This window comes from Pseudophryne corroboree, chromosome 8 (assembly GCF_028390025.1).
Source record: "Pseudophryne corroboree isolate aPseCor3 chromosome 8, aPseCor3.hap2, whole genome shotgun sequence".
NCBI classification, from domain to species: Eukaryota; Metazoa; Chordata; class Amphibia; order Anura; family Myobatrachidae; genus Pseudophryne; species Pseudophryne corroboree.
In genome coordinates this window covers 40647565-40664402 of record NC_086451.1, presented here as the reverse complement: position 1 = coordinate 40664402, position 16838 = coordinate 40647565, and the positions used below count along the sequence as shown (strand labels likewise).

General features: G+C 50.1%; 1 protein-coding gene across 3 annotated transcripts in view; it reads right to left on the bottom strand.

The window, feature by feature from the left end:
- The window catches only part of CCDC180 (coiled-coil domain containing 180), a 187027-nt gene that overhangs the window by 124531 nt on the left and 45658 nt on the right, over positions 1 to 16838 (bottom strand). For all 3 annotated transcript variants that reach the window (XM_063936280.1, XM_063936281.1, XM_063936279.1), the window contains exons 7-8: positions 3275 to 3385; positions 1619 to 1714 (exon numbers count right to left, since the gene is read on the bottom strand). In XM_063936280.1, the coding sequence (XP_063792350.1) occupies positions 1619 to 1714; positions 3275 to 3385 (207 nt within the window). The remainder of the gene's footprint in view (positions 1 to 1618; positions 1715 to 3274; positions 3386 to 16838) is intronic.

Below are 16838 nucleotides of genomic sequence, written 5' to 3'. Positions count from 1 at the left end.
GATAAGGCTAAAGGAGAGCTTGGAACATTAATCTGACTTTTATTGTGCCAATCAGAATTAAAATGTATATTGTGGACTGTATATAAGCGAGAGATGGTGGGATGTGCATGTTTATGGGACCCTTATACATTACAGGAGGGGAGGGGGGGGGAGAGTTAGGGATCAACTGGACATTTTACCCTTATAAAATGACTTCTTGAGTGTTGGCTAATACTTTCGTGATCAAGTATGCCCATGATCAAGAATACCGGTGACCAGAGGCGTATCTAGGGTAAGGCGAGTGAGGCACGTGCCCTGGGCGCCTTGGTAGGCCCAGGAGAGGGGGGCGCCGCCGGCGGCCATGGCATCATGCCCCACTCGCCCCCGTCAACCTGAAATGTGAGGGGAGGAGAGCCCCTCACCGCCGCTTCAGAACTAGCAGCTGCTGTGTCCGGTCTCCGGCGGCGTTAGCCAATCAGAGCTTGCGGACCGGCTCCTAATTGGCTGCCGGTCCGCGAGCTCTGATTGGCTAGCGAACCGGTGCCAGACAGCCGCCGGAGACCTGGAGCGGTGAGGGGAAGGAGAGGCGCTGTGCTCTCCTCCCCTCAACATTCAACAAGCGGTGAGTGACCGGGGGGGTGGGGGGTCGCACAGTGGGGCAATGTATCTGGCACAGTGGGGCATGTATCTGGCACAGTGGGGCATGTATCTGGCACAGTGGGGCAATGTATCTGGCACAGTGGGGCATGTATCTGGCACAGTGGGGCATGTATCTGGCACAATGGGGCATGTATCTGGCACAGTGGGGCATGTATCTGGCACTGTGGGGCATTGTATCTGGCACTGTGGGGCAATGTAACTGGCACTGTGGGCCATTTTCAGTGGCCACACCCCTTCTGGTGCATGGCCACACCACTTCTGGTGCGTGACCACGCCCATTTTTTAGGCGCGCTTCTTTTGGTGGGTTTTTTTTTTTCTTTTTGGGGGGGGGGGCGCCATTTTCCATCTTGCTCTGGGCTCCGAGAATCATAGCTACAACTCTGCCGGTGACATAATCCCCAACTGTCAGTTTTTCTATGTCCTGCCGTCATATAAGTGTCCTGTGGTGTCCAGCAGGGGTGGGGGTGGCGGTGAGGGTCATATTGCATGCACACGATAACTAAACAGTGAGGTGGGTTAGCCTTGGGGAAGCCCAGCAGCTTGGGGCACACCCCCAGTGTGATGGAAACAGGGTGTGTTGTGAGGCCATGCCCCCTTCTCCAGAGGCCACACCCCTTTTTGGCTGAGTACATGGAGGTCCTGAATTCAGACTCCCATATCTCAGGAGGGGAAGCGGTTAAAATACCGCTACTTGGGATCCCGGTGGTCACAATGCCGACGCCGGGATCCGACTAGTGGTGAAATGCCGCCGCCGGAATACCGTCAACACAGGCTATTCTCCCTCTGTGGATGTCCACAACACCTATAGAGGGAGAACAAAACCTGTTCTATCACTCGCTCCGCTGCCGGCATTACGGCGGATGGGATCATGACAACCGGGATCCTGTCCACCGGAATTTCATACCGGCATTTCTTAGTTTAATTTCAGCCAATTCCGCAAAGAGAGACTCTCATCCGTTCTAACATCAGAATCACTCACCATGGCTTCCTTGTGTATAAACCGGTGCACATCAGGGGGCATGAAATAACAAATGTCCTTCAACAGGGTCGTGAATCTCTTCAGCACTTCTGCAATCTGCAAGAAAAGCAGTCACTATAAATCTAATCAACGCGAACAGTAGTGAGAACTAGAACAATCTTAAATCGATCGGTGTTCCAGAGAGATATATACAGCACATGCTCAGCCTCCCGTGGGCGTAGCCCGGATTAACCTTCTACATGTACCTGGTCTATGAGCCACAGCAATGATCATGCTGCACTAATCATCTATGGCCCTCATTCCGAGTTGTTCGCTCGCTAGCAGATTTTAGCAGCATTGCACACGCTAGACCGCCGCCCTCTGGGAGTGTATCTTAGCTTAGCAGAATTGCGAATAAATAATTCTTTGCAGTTTCTGAGTAGCTCGAGACTTACTCCTACACTGCGATCAGCTCAGCCCGTTTCGTTCCTGGTTTGACGTCACAAACACGCCCTGCGTTCGGCCAGCCACTCCCCCGTTTCTCTAGACACTCCCGCGTTTTATCCTGGCACGCCTGCGTTTTTCCGCACACTCCCAGAAAACAGTCAGTTTCCGCCCAGAAACACCCACTTCCTGTCAATCACACTCCGATCACTTCAACGATGAAAATTCTTCGTTCGGACGTGAGTAAATCTAAGTTTTGTGCTAAAATACTTAGCGCATGCGCACTGCGTACCATGCGCATGCGCATTTTTGCCTTAGTCGCTCCGTTGCGAAAATCGGCAACGAGCGAACAACTCGGAATGACCCCCTATATACCAAGAGGAAGGAGCAAAGATGCAGAGACAGAGGGGCAGTTGCGGAGTTGGGAGTAACTCGGTCACCCACGAGCATGAGAACTTGCCCTAAACTGGGTGCAAAACCTACTCCTCCATCCAGTGTCGGACTGGGGCATGAAGTGCCCACCAGGGGAATGCAGTTATAGGGGCCCATACTTAGGGGTGTGGCCAGTCTACAAAGGGGGTGTGGCCAGCCTCCACAGAGGCTTGAAATACACAATAGTTTAGTGCAGTGTAATGCAACATATCTACCATGTATAATACAAGTGCACAGTCTGGAACCTGATCCCTAGAGGAAGGAGTGGGCCCTCAGGCAGTGGGGCCTACTGGTGGATTCCCTGGTACCCCTGTGGGCCAGTCCGACCCTGCCTCCATCCAGGCTGTCCAGGTCTGCATGGGCTACATATGCATAAATATGATCTTTATTACCTTTGCCTACGTGAGAACGTCAGAAACCTCCCCCGTTTCGTGTTTGCATTTTCCTCCTTCATGTTCCGCTGTAGTGGAGAACTGACTCTGTGTGGGACGCATCCACCTTTCCATACAGCCGCCTCACTTACTTATGTGAGAATCCACCCATGTACGGCAAATATCTGTGCGCCCGCACATGCAATTCCATCCTACTCACGTCCACATCTGTTATCATCGGTATCGGTAATTGCCCCCAGCCCATGCTAGGTGTTTCAAGTATATCCACGCTTGGCCACAGGTGACTTAATTAGTATCTCAGAAAATTTTATTTAACTATCTCTGCTGAGCCATGGATATACTGAAAACCTGGACTGCTAGGGTGCCTTGAGGAATGTTTGGGAACCTCTGGCCTAGACCTTTAACTTACCTGGCTTGCTCGCTTTTCTTCCAGCTCAAATAAGGTCTTCTCTGTGTCTCTAATCCACTGACGTCTGTGACTGGATTCTTCACCCACTTCATCCCAAAGTTGATTTAGACGCTATAAAAATAAAAAAGAGCATATAACAAAATCAGCAGACCGGGCAGTACTGCAATCGGGCTTTATAAAGCTGGATGCAAGGAGGGATTATATGTTACAGGGCCTAATTCAGACCTGATCGCAGCAGCAAATTTGTTAGCAGTTGGGCAAACCCATGTGCAGTGCAGATGTAACATGTGCAGAGAGAGTTGGATTTGGGTGGGGTGTGTTCAAACTGAAATCTAAATTGCAGTGTAAAAATAAAGCAGCCAGTATTTACCCTGAATAGAAACAATATAAGCCACCCAAATCTAACTCTCTCTGCACATGTTACATCTGCCTCCCCTGCAGTACGCATGGTTTTGCCCACTAGCTAACAAATTTGCTGCTGCGATCAGATCTGAAGTAGGCCTACACTTCAGAGATAACCATAATTCAGTGAACTGGGCATGTGTAGCCCATTACAACCAGTAACACCCACGAAAGACAACGTTTCTGGTGTATACGGAGCACTATGCTAGTTGGCACAGTGTAAATTGCGTAAAACCAATCTGCCACGATCACAACGCATTTCCCCGCATTTTCTGTCAGTGCGCACACGCAGGTCCCGCTCTGTGCGCGTGCCGGCTGGTAAATGCATTCGCATCACAGTGATGAGAATGCCTCTGCCAGATTGACAGGCAGAGGCATTTGCGAGGCGCCAACGCAATGTTGTGGGGGCGGGGCGTCAGAAAGTGGGCAGTTCTGGACGGTTTTCTGAGCGGTTGTGTGACATCACACACGACCGCTATGATGGGAAACATGGGCGCTCTGCGCCTGTCTTCGCACCCAGGCTGCGCAGGGGTGCAGCGATACAATCACAAATTGAACACATCGCTGGCGGCCATTAGCATGTTAGGCGGCCTTGCCCATTGCTGGGCGGGGTATGGGTCGTTGGATAGACACAACTTAGGTCGACAGACATTAGGTCGACCGTGGAAGGTCGACATGCATTAGGTCGACAGGGACAATAGGTCAAAAGGTCGACATGATTTTTTTTACTTTTTTGGGCGTTGTTTTCTTTGTAAAGTGACGGGGAACCCCAATTAGTGCACCGTGTCCCCTCGCATGGCGAGCGAAGGCAAGGTGCTTCGCTCTGCTACCGCTTCGCTCGGCACAGGTTACCGTTCCAATCCTAGTCCACGTAAGAAAAAATCCAATAAATTAAAATTTTAAAAAGAAACTCATGTCGACTTTTTGACCTGTCGACCTAATACATGTCGACCTAATGCATGCCGACCTTCAGTGGTCGACCTAAAGACTCTAACATCTAGAACTCGGCATGTGGGCAAAAATACACTCCGCGTGCCAATTTTTCAGCCATTCTGAATCATACTTGCCTACTTTCAATTTCTCCTCTCCGGGAGAAGCCCGGAGAAGAGACGCTGCAGGAGACTTCGGGGGGCGGGTCTGGTCTGTGACATCATCAAGCCCCGCCCCCACGTTGGGAAAAGCCGCAATTTGGGGGTCCGAGTGAAGGGGGCGGGGCTAAGATGACGCGATTTGCAGCATTTTAACTCCTTCCCCACCCCACGGACCCGCGAAAACGGGGGATTATCTCTCCACCCTGCACGCATCACTAGGGTGTGAGCAGGATGTGGGACACCTGTCTACTCTTCCGGGGGTGCGGGGGGCTACCCCAAAAAACGGGAGCCTCCCGCAGCTTCCGGGAGAGTAGGTAAGTATGTTCTGAATCCTCTATATGAGTGTCAAAGTGTCTTTATAGTCTGCAGTCTAAAGAATATTGGTTCAGCCCAATATATGGCCACATCTACATGCTGCAATGCGATCTAGATGCACTTTTGAAATACAACATATGTTTTGTACTATTGAGTATCAGTGACTTTCGTCTTCTTTTGACAGATTTCCCTGCAGTTTGTTTTGTATTTGTACCCTCCCCCGCACTGAGAGGCACTGTTGATGTTGCTGTTTATAGAGGTTCAGATGCCAGTAAAAAGCTATGCATGGTAATAAAATTATGTCCAGCCATACACTGTCATATAAGTGCAACTTACAGACAGCACAAGTGTGGTATCTTGGTCAGTAATGGTATATTAATGTCCAGTAGCTGTGTACAGTAGAAAAAGAAAAGGTTTGAACGGCGCTTATAAATATAGTGGCAGCCTGTACGGTTCAAAAAGAGCCTTCACCAAGACCCCAAGTACAACAATAGAAAAAAAAAGGTGACCACACATGGCGCTACCATAAACCGAGTGAATACAACCAAGGCTTACTTTCTTTCAGTAATTAACCATTGGATGTAGAGATGGTAACTTGGATTAAAGATATTATGTTCTGTAAAATTGAAACAAAACAAACATGGTGCAACCAGTTGAAGTATATAATAATTTAAAGATTTATTGGTTCCACTCACAAAGTTAAGTTTCAATATCGCATATCGTCCACCAGATGGCATATGATCCAAATTCCAACAAACATCTCGGTGAACTGAAAACTCAGAGGAATGTTTACATAGTGCAATATTGCTTCATATAGTAAAAATAAGATTTTAAACCTACCGGTAAATCTTTTTCTCCAAGTCCGTAGAGGATGCTGGGGACTCCGTAAGGACCATGAGGTATAGACGGGCTCCGCAGGAGACATGGGCACTATAAAGAACTTTTAGTATGGGTGTGCACTGGCTCCTCCCTCTATGCCCCTCCTCCAGACCTCAGTTAGAGAAACTGTGCCCAGCGGAGATGGACAACATGAGGAAAGGATTTTGTTAATCTAAGGGCAAGATTCATACCAGCCCACACCAATCATACCATATAACCTGGAAAATACGCAACAAGTTAACAGTATGAACAAAAAAAACAGTATCAGTCAAAGACCGATTCCAACTGTAACATAACCCTTATGTAAGCAACAACTATATACAAGTCTTGCAGATTTAGTCCGCACTGGGACGGGCGCCCAGCATCCTCTACGGACTACGAGAAAAAGATTTACCGGTAGGTTTAAAATCTTATTTTCTCTTACGTCCTTGAGGATGCTGGGGACTCCGTAAGGACCATGGGGTTTATACCAAAGCCCGGGCGGGAGAGTGCGGATGACTCTGCAGCACCGACTGAGCAAACGCAAGGTCCTCATCAGCCAGGGTATCAAACTTGTACAATTTTGCAAACGTGTGTGAACCCGACCAAGTAGCTGCTCGGCAAAGCTGTAATGCCGAGACGCCTCGGGCAGCCGCCCAAGAAGAGCCCACCTTCCTAGTGGAATGGGCCTTTACCGAATTTGGTAACGGCAATCCAGCCGTAGAATGAGCCTGCTGAATCGTGTTACAGATCCAGCGAGCAATAGTCTGCTTAGAAGCAGGAGCGCCAACTTTGTTGGCTGCATACAGAACAAACAGAGCCTCTGTTTTCCTAACCCTAGCCGTCCTGGTTACATAAATCTTTAAGGCCCTGACTACATCCAGGGACTTGGAATCCTCCCAGTCCCTTGTAGCCACAGGCACCACAATAGGTTGGTTCATATGAAATGAAGAAACCACCTTAGGCAAAAATTGAGGACGAGTCCTCAACTCCGCTCTATCTACATGGAAAATCAAATAGGGGCTCTTGTGGGACAAGGCCGCCAATTCGGACACCCGCCTTGCAGATGCCAAGGCCAATAACATGACCACCTTCCACGTGAGAAATTTTAATAAAACCGTTTGAAGAGGCTCAAACCAGTGAGATTTCAGGAAACTTAACACCACGTTAAGGTCCCACGGTGCCACTGGGGGCATAAAGGGGGGCTGGATGTGCAGCATTCCCTTCACAAACGTCTGAACTTCTGGAAGAGAAGCCAATTCCTTCTGAAAAAATATAGATAGGGCCGAAATCTGTACCTTAATGGAGCCTAACTTCTGGCCCATATCCACTCCTGTCTGTAGAAAGTGGAGAAACCGGCCCAGATGGAAATCTTCCGTAGGAGCATTCTTGGCTTCACATCAAGATACATTCTTCCTCCAGATACGGTGATAATGCTTTGCCGTCACCTCCTTCCTAGCCTTTATCAGAGTAGGGATGACTTCCTCCGGAATACCCTTCCCAGCTAGGATTCGGAGTTCAACCGCCATGCCGTCAAACGTAACCGCGGTAAGTCTTGGAACACGCAGGGCCCCTGCTGTAACAGGTCCTCCCTGAGAGGAAGAGGCCATGGATCTTCTGTGAGCATTTCCTGAAGATCTGAGTACCAGGCCCTTCGAGGCCAATCTGGAACAATGAGTATTGTCTGCACTCTTTTTTGTCTTATGATTCTCAATATTTTTGAGATGAGAGGAAGAGGAGGAAACACATAGACCGACTGAAACACCCATGGTGTTACCAGGGCGTCCACCGCTACTGCCTGAGGGTCCCGTGACCTGGCACAATACCTCCGAAGCTTCTTGTTGAGGCGTGACGCCATCATGTCTATTTGAGGAATTCCCCAAAGACTTATCTCTGCAAAAACTTCTTGATGAAGTCCCCACTCTCCTGGATGGAGATCGTGTCTGCTGAGGAAGTCTGCTTCCCAGTTGTCCACTCCCGGAATGAAGACCGCCGACAGAGCGCTTACGTGATTTTCCGCCCAGCGAAGAATCCTGTTGGCTTCCGCCATTGCCACTCTGCTCCTTGTCCCGCCTTGGCGGTTTACATGAGCCACGGCTGTGACGTTGCCTGATTGAATCAGACCGGTAGGTTGCAAAGAAGATTCTCCGCTTGTCGTAGGCCGTTGTATATGGCCCTCAATTCCAGTATGTTGATGTGTAGACAAGCCTACTGGCCTGACCATAGTCCCTGAAAATTTCTTCCGTGAGTGACTGCTCCCCATCCTCGGAGGCTCGCGTCCGTGGTCACCAGAACCCAGTCTTGTATGCCGAACCTGCGACCCTCTAGAAGGTGAGCACTCTGCAGCCACCACAGGAGAGACACCCTGGCCCTGGAGGACAGGGTTATTTTCTGATGTATTTGTAGATGGTACCCGGACCACTTGTCCAGAAGGTCCCACTGAAAAGTTCTCGCATGAAACCTGCCGAAGGGGATGGCCTCGTAGGCTGCCACCATTTTTCCCAGAACTCGAGTGCATTGATGAACAGACACTCTTTTTGGTTTTAGCAGGTCTCTGACCATGTTCTGGAGATCCTGGGCTTTTTCCCATGGGAGAAAAACCCTCTTTTGTTCCGTGTCCAGAATCATTCCCAGGAATGATAGGCGAGTCGTTGGAACCAATTGTGACTTTGGCAGATTGAGAATCCAACCGTGCTGTTGCAGCACTCTCAGTGAGAGCGACACGCTCTTCAGCAATTGATCTCTCGATCTCGCCTTTATCAGGAGATCGTCCAAGTATGGGATAATTGTGACTCCCTGCCTGCGCAGGAGCACCATCATCTCCGCCATCACCTTGGTGAAAATCCTCGGGCCGTGGAAAGCCCAAACGGCAACGTCTGAAACTGGAAATGACAGTCCTGTACAGCGAATCTCAGGTACTCCTGATGAGGGGGATATATGGGGACATGAAGGTATGCATCCTTTATGTCTAGTTACACCATAAAATCCCTCCCTTCCAAGCTGGATACTACAGCTCGGAGCGATTCCATCTTTAATTTGAACTTTTTCAAGTACAGGTTTAGGGATTTTAGATTTAAAATGGGTCTGACCGAACCATCCGGCTTCGGGACCACAAACAAGGTTGAATAATACCCTTTTCCCTGTTGGATCAGGGGAACTTTGACAACCACTTGCTGTTGACACAGCTTTTGAATTGCAGCTAACACTACTTCCCTCTCCGGGGGTGAAGCTGGCAAGGCCGACTTGAAAAATCGGCGAGTGGGCACCTCTTCGAATTCCAGCTTGTAGCCTTGAGAAACAATTTCCCTCGCCCAAATATCCACGTCTGAAAGAACCCAGATCTGGCTGAAAAGTCGAAGGCGTGCCCCCACTGGTGCGGACTCCCTTAGGGGAGCCCCAGCATCATGCGGTGGATTTTGTAGAAGCCGGGGAGGACTTCTGCTCCTGGGAACTAGCCGAAGCAGGTGTTCTCTTTCCTCTACCCTTACCTCTGGCAAGGAAGGAGGAGCCCCGACCTCTTCTGGACTTATGCGACCGAAAGGACTGTATCTGATACTGTGGAGTTTTCTTTTGCTGTTGGGGAACAAAAGGCAAAAATGTAGATTTACCCGCGGTAGCTGTGGAAACCAGGTCCGCGAGCCCCTCCCCAAACAACACTTCACCCTTGTAAGGTAAAACCTCCATATGCTTCTTTGAGTCTGCATCACCCGTCCATTGGCGAGTCCATAGAGCTCCTCTCGCAGAAATAGCCATGGCATTGGCTCTGGAACCCAGCAGCCCAACATCTCTTTGAGCGTCCCTCATATATAAGACTGCGTCCTTAATATGGGCTAAGGTTAATAAAATGGTATCCCTGTCTAAGGTATCAAGGTCAGCTAACAAGGTATCTGTCCATGCTGCAACTGCGCTACATACCCATGCCGATGCTATTGCCGGCCTGAGCAAAGCACTTGTATGCGCATAAATAGACTTTAAAGTAGTTTCCTGTCTGCGATCAGCAGGATCCTTGAGGGCTGCCGTGTCCGGAGACGGTAGCGCCACCTTCTTGGACAGGCGCGTTAAAGCCTTGTCCACCCTGGGAGAGGATTCCCAACGTACCCTGTCCTGTGCAGGGAAAGGATACGCCATAAGAATCCTCTTGGGAATCTGCAGTTTTTTGTCTGGAGTTTCCCAAGCTTTTTCAAATAACTCGTTCAGGTCATGAGATGGGGGAAAGGTTACCTCAGGTTTCTTTTCCTTATACATGCGCACCCACGTGTCAGGGACAGAGGGGTCATCAGTGATATGCAAAACATCTTTTATTGCAATAATCATACACTGAATACTTTTTGCCACCCTTGGGTGTAATTTTGCATCATCGTAGTCGACACTGGAGTCAGAATCCGTGTCGGTACCAGTGTCTACTATTTGGGATAGGGGACGTTTTTGAGACCCAGAGGGGCCCTGTGACCCAGTCCAATCCGTGGATTGACTCCCTGCTTTCTCCCTGGACTCTGCTTTGTCCAGTCTCTTATGTAATGAGGCCACACTTGCATTCAACCATAGGCGTGCGCAGGGGGGTGCCTAGTGCGCACAGGCACCCCCTAATGTCCGGCACCCCCCTTACACACGCCTGTAAGTGAGTCGTTGCCAAGCTTGCAGTTCTATTCCTGACTGACCGCTCTCTACGCCCGCCCGCTCACCCCCGCTCTCTACACCCGCTCACCCCCACTCTCTACACCCACGCCCACCCTCCACCTGCCGCTTCCCTCTCTTCACCTGCCCGCTACGCCTGGTCAGCAGGCTTGGCAATAGGAGAAGAGACGCGCCACTGCAGAGCCAGTAGAGGGTGCATTTGTCAGCTGCACCCACTACTGGAACCCACATGTGAACAGGATTGCAGGGAAGGAGGGGGTGAAGGAGAGAGAGGACGGCAGTAGTTGTCTATGCATGGAGTGGCAGGTGGTGAGGAGCGCTCAGCTGCGAGTACAACCTCCAGTAATGTATAATGTATATTATATAATGTATTTGGAGAAGCACTATGTGTCACATAATGTGTGTGGGGGGGCACTGTGTGGCATATGTGTTTAGGGTACACTGTGTATTATATCATGTGTTTGGGGGTACTATGGGGTCTATTAAGGCCGGGGCATAATGTGGCGTAATGTGAATTTTGCCTCATACCGTGTTGCGTAATGTAAATTTTGGCTCATACTGTGTGGCGTAATGTAAATTTCGGCTCATACAATGTGACGTAATGTAAATTTCGGCTCATACAGTGTGGCATAATGTAAATTTAGCCTCATACAGTGTGGCGTAATGTGAATTTTATCTCATACAGTGTGGCGTAATGTGAATTTTATCTCACACTGTGTGGCATAATGTGAATTTTATCTCTTACTGTGTGGCATAATGTGAATTTTGGCTCATAGCATGTGGCGTAATGTCAATTTTGGCTCATACCATGTGGCGTAATGTAAATTTTGGCTCGTACTGTGTGGCATAATGTGAATTTTGGCTCATACTGTGTGGCGTAACCTGAATTTTGGCTAATACTGTGTGGCGTAATGTGACTTTTGGCTTATACCATGTAGCGTAATGTGAATTTTGGCTCATACTGTGTGACGTAATGTAAATTTCGTCTAATTCTGTGTGGCTTAATGTGAATTTTGGCTAATACCATGTGGCGTAATGTGAATTTTGCACCAAGGCACACCACTGTCTAGTTCCACCACTAGGTCAGAGATAGTTTGGGGAAGTGTAAGTAGCGATAGGATGCAGCGGCAGCTAGGACTCAGAATTATGCCGTAGCGGACAGTCAGTAGTGGCTACTTGTCGCACCATTATGTTTCATTTTATTTCTCTGGTGTGTATTGTACCTACTTGTATTATTAGGAACTAGGGATAAATTAGATTACGCCATGTGATTTTACTGAGAGAATGTAAAATAGTGGTAGACATGTCCCTGGGCGGTGCTAGACACGACCAAAAGGCAATGTGAGACACGCCCAAACGGCGGTGCTAGACACGCCCTCCAGCAGTGCACCCCCTAATAACATTAGCTGCGCACGCCTATGCATTCAACATATGCCACATGTCCATCCAATCATGAGTCGGCGTTGCCGACGGAGACACACCACTCATCTGCTCCACCTCCTCCTTGGACGAGCCTTCCGCTTCAGACATGCCGACATGCACGTACCGACACCCCCACACACACAGGGATATATCTATAAGGGGACAATTCCCCAACAAGGCCCTTTGGAGAGACAGAGAGAGAGTATGCCAGCACACACCCAGCGCCAACTGACACTGGAATAGAACCCAGATAACGCTTTTTATATATATAATCAATGTGTATACACTCACTGTGCCTTAAAAATGCCCCCCCCCCCCTCTTTTCAGCCCTCTGTCACCGAGTTCAGCAGGGGAGAGTCCGGGGAGCCAGCTTCTCTGCAGCGTTCTGTGGAGAAAATGGCGCTGTTAGTGCTGAGGGATCAAGCTCCGCCCCCTTCAGCGGCGGGCTTCGGTCCCGCTTCAATATACAAAAAATGGCGGGGGATCTCTGCATTTACTGCCTCCGCAGCCTAATGTACCCTGTTGCCAGTCGAGAGGTTTATTGCTGCCCAGGGCGCCCCCCCTGCGCCCTGCACCCATCAGTGTGTGTGTAGTGTGTGGGAGCAATGGCGCGCAGCGTTACCGCTGCGCGCCTACCTCAGTGAAGATCTGAAGTCTTCTGCCTGCTTGAAGTCTTCTTTTCTTCTTATACTCACCCAGCTTCTATCTTCCGGCTCTGCGAGGAGGACGGCGGCGCGGCTCTGGGACGAACGGCGGGGTGAGACCTGCGTTCCGACTCCCTCTGGAGCTAATGGTGTCCAGTAGCCTAAGAAGCAGAGCCTATCATTTAAGTAGGTCTGCTTCTCTCTCCTCAGTCCCACGATGCAGGGAGCCTGTTGCCAGCAGTGCTCCCTGAAAATATAAAACTTAACAAAATTCTTTTTCTACAGAAAACTCAGGAGAGCTCCTCTGTAATGCACCCTATCTCCTCTGGGCACAATATCTAACTGAGGTCTGGAGGAGGGGCATAGAGGGAGGAGCCAGTGCACACCCATACTAAAAGTTCTTTATAGTGCCCATGTCTCCTGCGGAGCCCGTCTATACCCCATGGTCCTTACGGAGTCCCCAGCATCTTCTAGGACGTAAGAGAAAACCATTAAGAAAAATGTACACTCACATAGACAAACTTGTTTAAAAGCATATATCACCCATTCAGGATGTCAGTCCCGCTTGGAGTCCAATTCGTCACAGAGCAGATAATTCCACCTCTCTGAAAGGGAGTACGGCGGATCAGTACCTTAATTCCAGAGATGTGGAATTATCTGCTCTGTGACGAATTGGACTCCAAGCGGGACTGACATCCTGAATGGGTGATAACGAGTTTTATGGTAAGAACTTACCCTTGTTAAAACTCTTTCTGCGAGGTACACTGGGCTCCACAAGTCTGGACAATGGGGTGTAGTGTAGGATCTTGATCCGAGGCACCAATAGGCTCAAAGCTTTGACCTTCTTCCCAAGATGCATAGCGCCGCCTCCTATATCACCCCGCCTCCCAGCACAGGAGCTCAGTTTTTAGTTAACCAGCCCAATGCAGTAGCAGGAAAAGAGACGACAACGGTTAGTAGCCACATACACCACACTCTCACGACAACAGAAGTGTCAGCGGCTAATGCCATATCAACCCAAAGAAGCTAAGTGCGTCAGGGTGGGCGCCTTGTGGAGCCCAGTGTACCTCGCAGAAAGAGTTTTAACAAGGGTAAGTTCTTACCATAAAACTTGTTTTCTGCTGCGGGGTACACTGGGCTCCACAAGTCTGGACAATGGGGATGTCCTAAAGCAGTTCCTTATGGGAGGGGACGCACTGTAGCGGGCACAAGAACCCGGCGTCCAAAGGAAGCATTCTGGGAAGCGGCAGTATCGAAGGCATAGAACCTTATGAACGTGTTCCCGGAGGACCACGTAGCCGCCTTGCACAATTGATCAAGGGTCGCACCACATTGGGCCGCCCAAGAAGGTCCAACAGACAGAGTAGAATGGGGCGTAATGTGAACAGGAGCAGACAGACCAGCCTTCACATAAGCATGCGCAATCACCATTCTGATCCACCTGGCCAGAGTCTGCTTGTGAGCAGGCCAGCCACGTTTGTGAAATCCAAACAAAACAAAGAGAGAATCAGACTTTCGAATAGAAGCAGTTCTCTTCACATAGATACGGAGAGCCCGTACCACATCCAAAGACCGCTCTTTGGGAGACAAATCAGGAGAGACAAAAGCTGGAACCACAATCCCCTGATTAAGGTGGAACGAAGAAACCACCTTAGGCAAATATCCGGGACGAGTCCTAAGAACCGCCCGGTCACGGTGAAAAATCAGATATGGGGAACTACAAGACAAGGCACCCAAATCCGACACTCTTCTAGCAGAGGCAATAACCACAGAAACACCACCTTAAGGGAAAGCCACTTAAGGTCAGCTGAACCAATAGGTTCAAATGGAGACTCTTGTAACGCCTCCAAAACCACCGACAAGTCCCAAGGAGTCACAGGCGGGACATAGGGAGGTTGGATACGCAACACACCCTGAGTGAAAGTATGAACATCAGGTAAAGTCGCAATTTTTCTCTGAAACCACACCGACAAGGCAGAAATACGATCCTTGAGGGAAGCCAGACGCAGGCCTAAATCTAGGCCCTGCTGTAGAAAAGCCAAAAGTTTGGCTGTACTAAACTTGGAAGCGTCATAATGGTTAGATGTGCACCAAACAAAGTAAGAATGCCAGACCCTATGGTAAATCTGAGCAGAAGCCGGTTTCCGGGCTCGCAACATAGTTTTAATGACCTTTCAGAAAAACCCTTAGCTCTTAAGACGGAAGCTTCAAGAGCCACGCCGTCAAAGACAGCCGGGCTAGGTCCTGGTAGACACAGGGGCCCTGAACGAGGAGGTCTGGGCGTTGTGGAAGTAGAAGTGGACGCTTTGACGATAGGCCTTGCAGGTCTGAGAACCAGTGTCGTCTGGCCCACGCCGGAGCTATGAGAAGCAGATTTCCTTTTTCTTGCTTGAACTTCCGAATTACCCTGGGCAGGAGTGACACCGGAGGGAACACGTACGGCAGCCGAAACCTCCACAGCACTGCCAGCGCATCCACGAATGCTGCTTGAGGATCCCTTGTCCTTGCTCCGAAGACGGGAACCTTGTGATTGTGTCGAGACGCCATCAGATCCACATCTGGAAGACCCCACCTTTCCACGAGGAGTTGAAACACTTCTGGATGGAGGCCCCACTCGCCGGCATGCACGTCCTGACGACTGAGAAAGTCCGCTTCCCAATTCAGGACTCCCGGAATGAATATTGCCGATATTGCCGGTAGATGGCATTCTGCCCAACGTAGAATCCGTGAGGCTTCCTTCATTGCCAAACGGCTTCAAGTGCCGCCTTGATGATTTATGTAAGCCACTGTGGTGGCGTTGTCCGACTGTACTTGAACAGGACGGTTCTGAATCAAATGCTGGGCAAGGTTCAACGCACTGAAGACCACCCGCAATTCCAGAATGTTAATCGAGAGGAGAGATTCCTCCTTGGTCCACCGACCCTGCAAGGAGTGCTGCTCCAGCACCGCGCCACAACCTCTTAGACTGGCATCTGTCGTCAACAGGACCCAGTTGGATATCCAGAAGGGACGGCCTCTGCACAATTGTCGGTCCTGGAGCCACCAGAGCAGCGACAGACGGACCTCCGGAGTCAAAGAGATAATTTGAGACCTGATCCGGTGAGGCAGGCCGTCCCACTTGGCTAGAATCAGCTTCTGGAGGGGGCAAGAATGGAATTGAGCATACTCCACCATGTCGAATGCTGATACCATGAGGCCCAGCACCTGCATTGCCGAATGTATCGACACTTGCCGACGAGAAAGGAAGCAACGAATCCTGTCTTGAAGTTTCAGGACTTTCTCCTGAGACAAGAACAACCTCTGGTTGTGAGTGTCAAACAGCGCTCCCAGATGCACCATGCTCTGAGCAGGGACCAGGGAGGATTTCTTCCAGTTGATGAGCCACCCGTGGGCTTGTAGAAACCGGACCGTCATATCCAGATGACGCAGAAGATCTGGGGAATTTGCCAGGATTAACAAGTCGTCCAGATACGGCAGTATCCTGACCCCTTGACGGCGGAGTACCACCGTCATCACCGCCATAACTTTGGTGAAGACTCGCGGAGCCGTTGTTAAACCAAAAGGTAACGGCCAAAACTGGTAATGGAGGTTGCCAATAGCGAACCTCGGGTATTGTTGATGTGACACTGCTATAGGAATATGCAGGTAAGCATCCTGTATGTCCAGGGAGACCCTGTAGTCCCCAGGTTCCAAGGCCAGAACTATAGAGCGAAGGGTTTCCATACGGAACTTGGAAACCTTCACAAACTTGTTCAGTGCCTTGAGGTTAAGAATGGGCCGAGAGGACCCATTCGGTTTCGGGACTAGAAACAGCGGAGAATAGTACCCCCGGCCCCTCTGAGCAAGAGGCACCTGTACTACGACTCCTGTATCCAGGAGGGTATGTACCACCGAATGCAGAGTGTTTGCCTTTGTCTGGTCCGACGGGACGTCTGTCTGGCAAAATCGATGAGGGGGTCGGTTTTTGAAGGCTATGGCGTAATCTCGAGTGACGACTTCCCGTACCCAGGCATCTGAAGTGGTCTTCAACCATTCCTGGGTATACCCTAGAAGCCGGCCCCCCCACCCTGGGATCCCCCAGGGGGAGGCCCGCCTGTCATGCGGCAGGCTTATCGGTCTTGGCTGCTGGCTGACGGGCAGCCCAGGCTCTTTTGGGCTTCGGCTTACCAGGTTTGGAAGTGCGGGCCTGCTTATGGT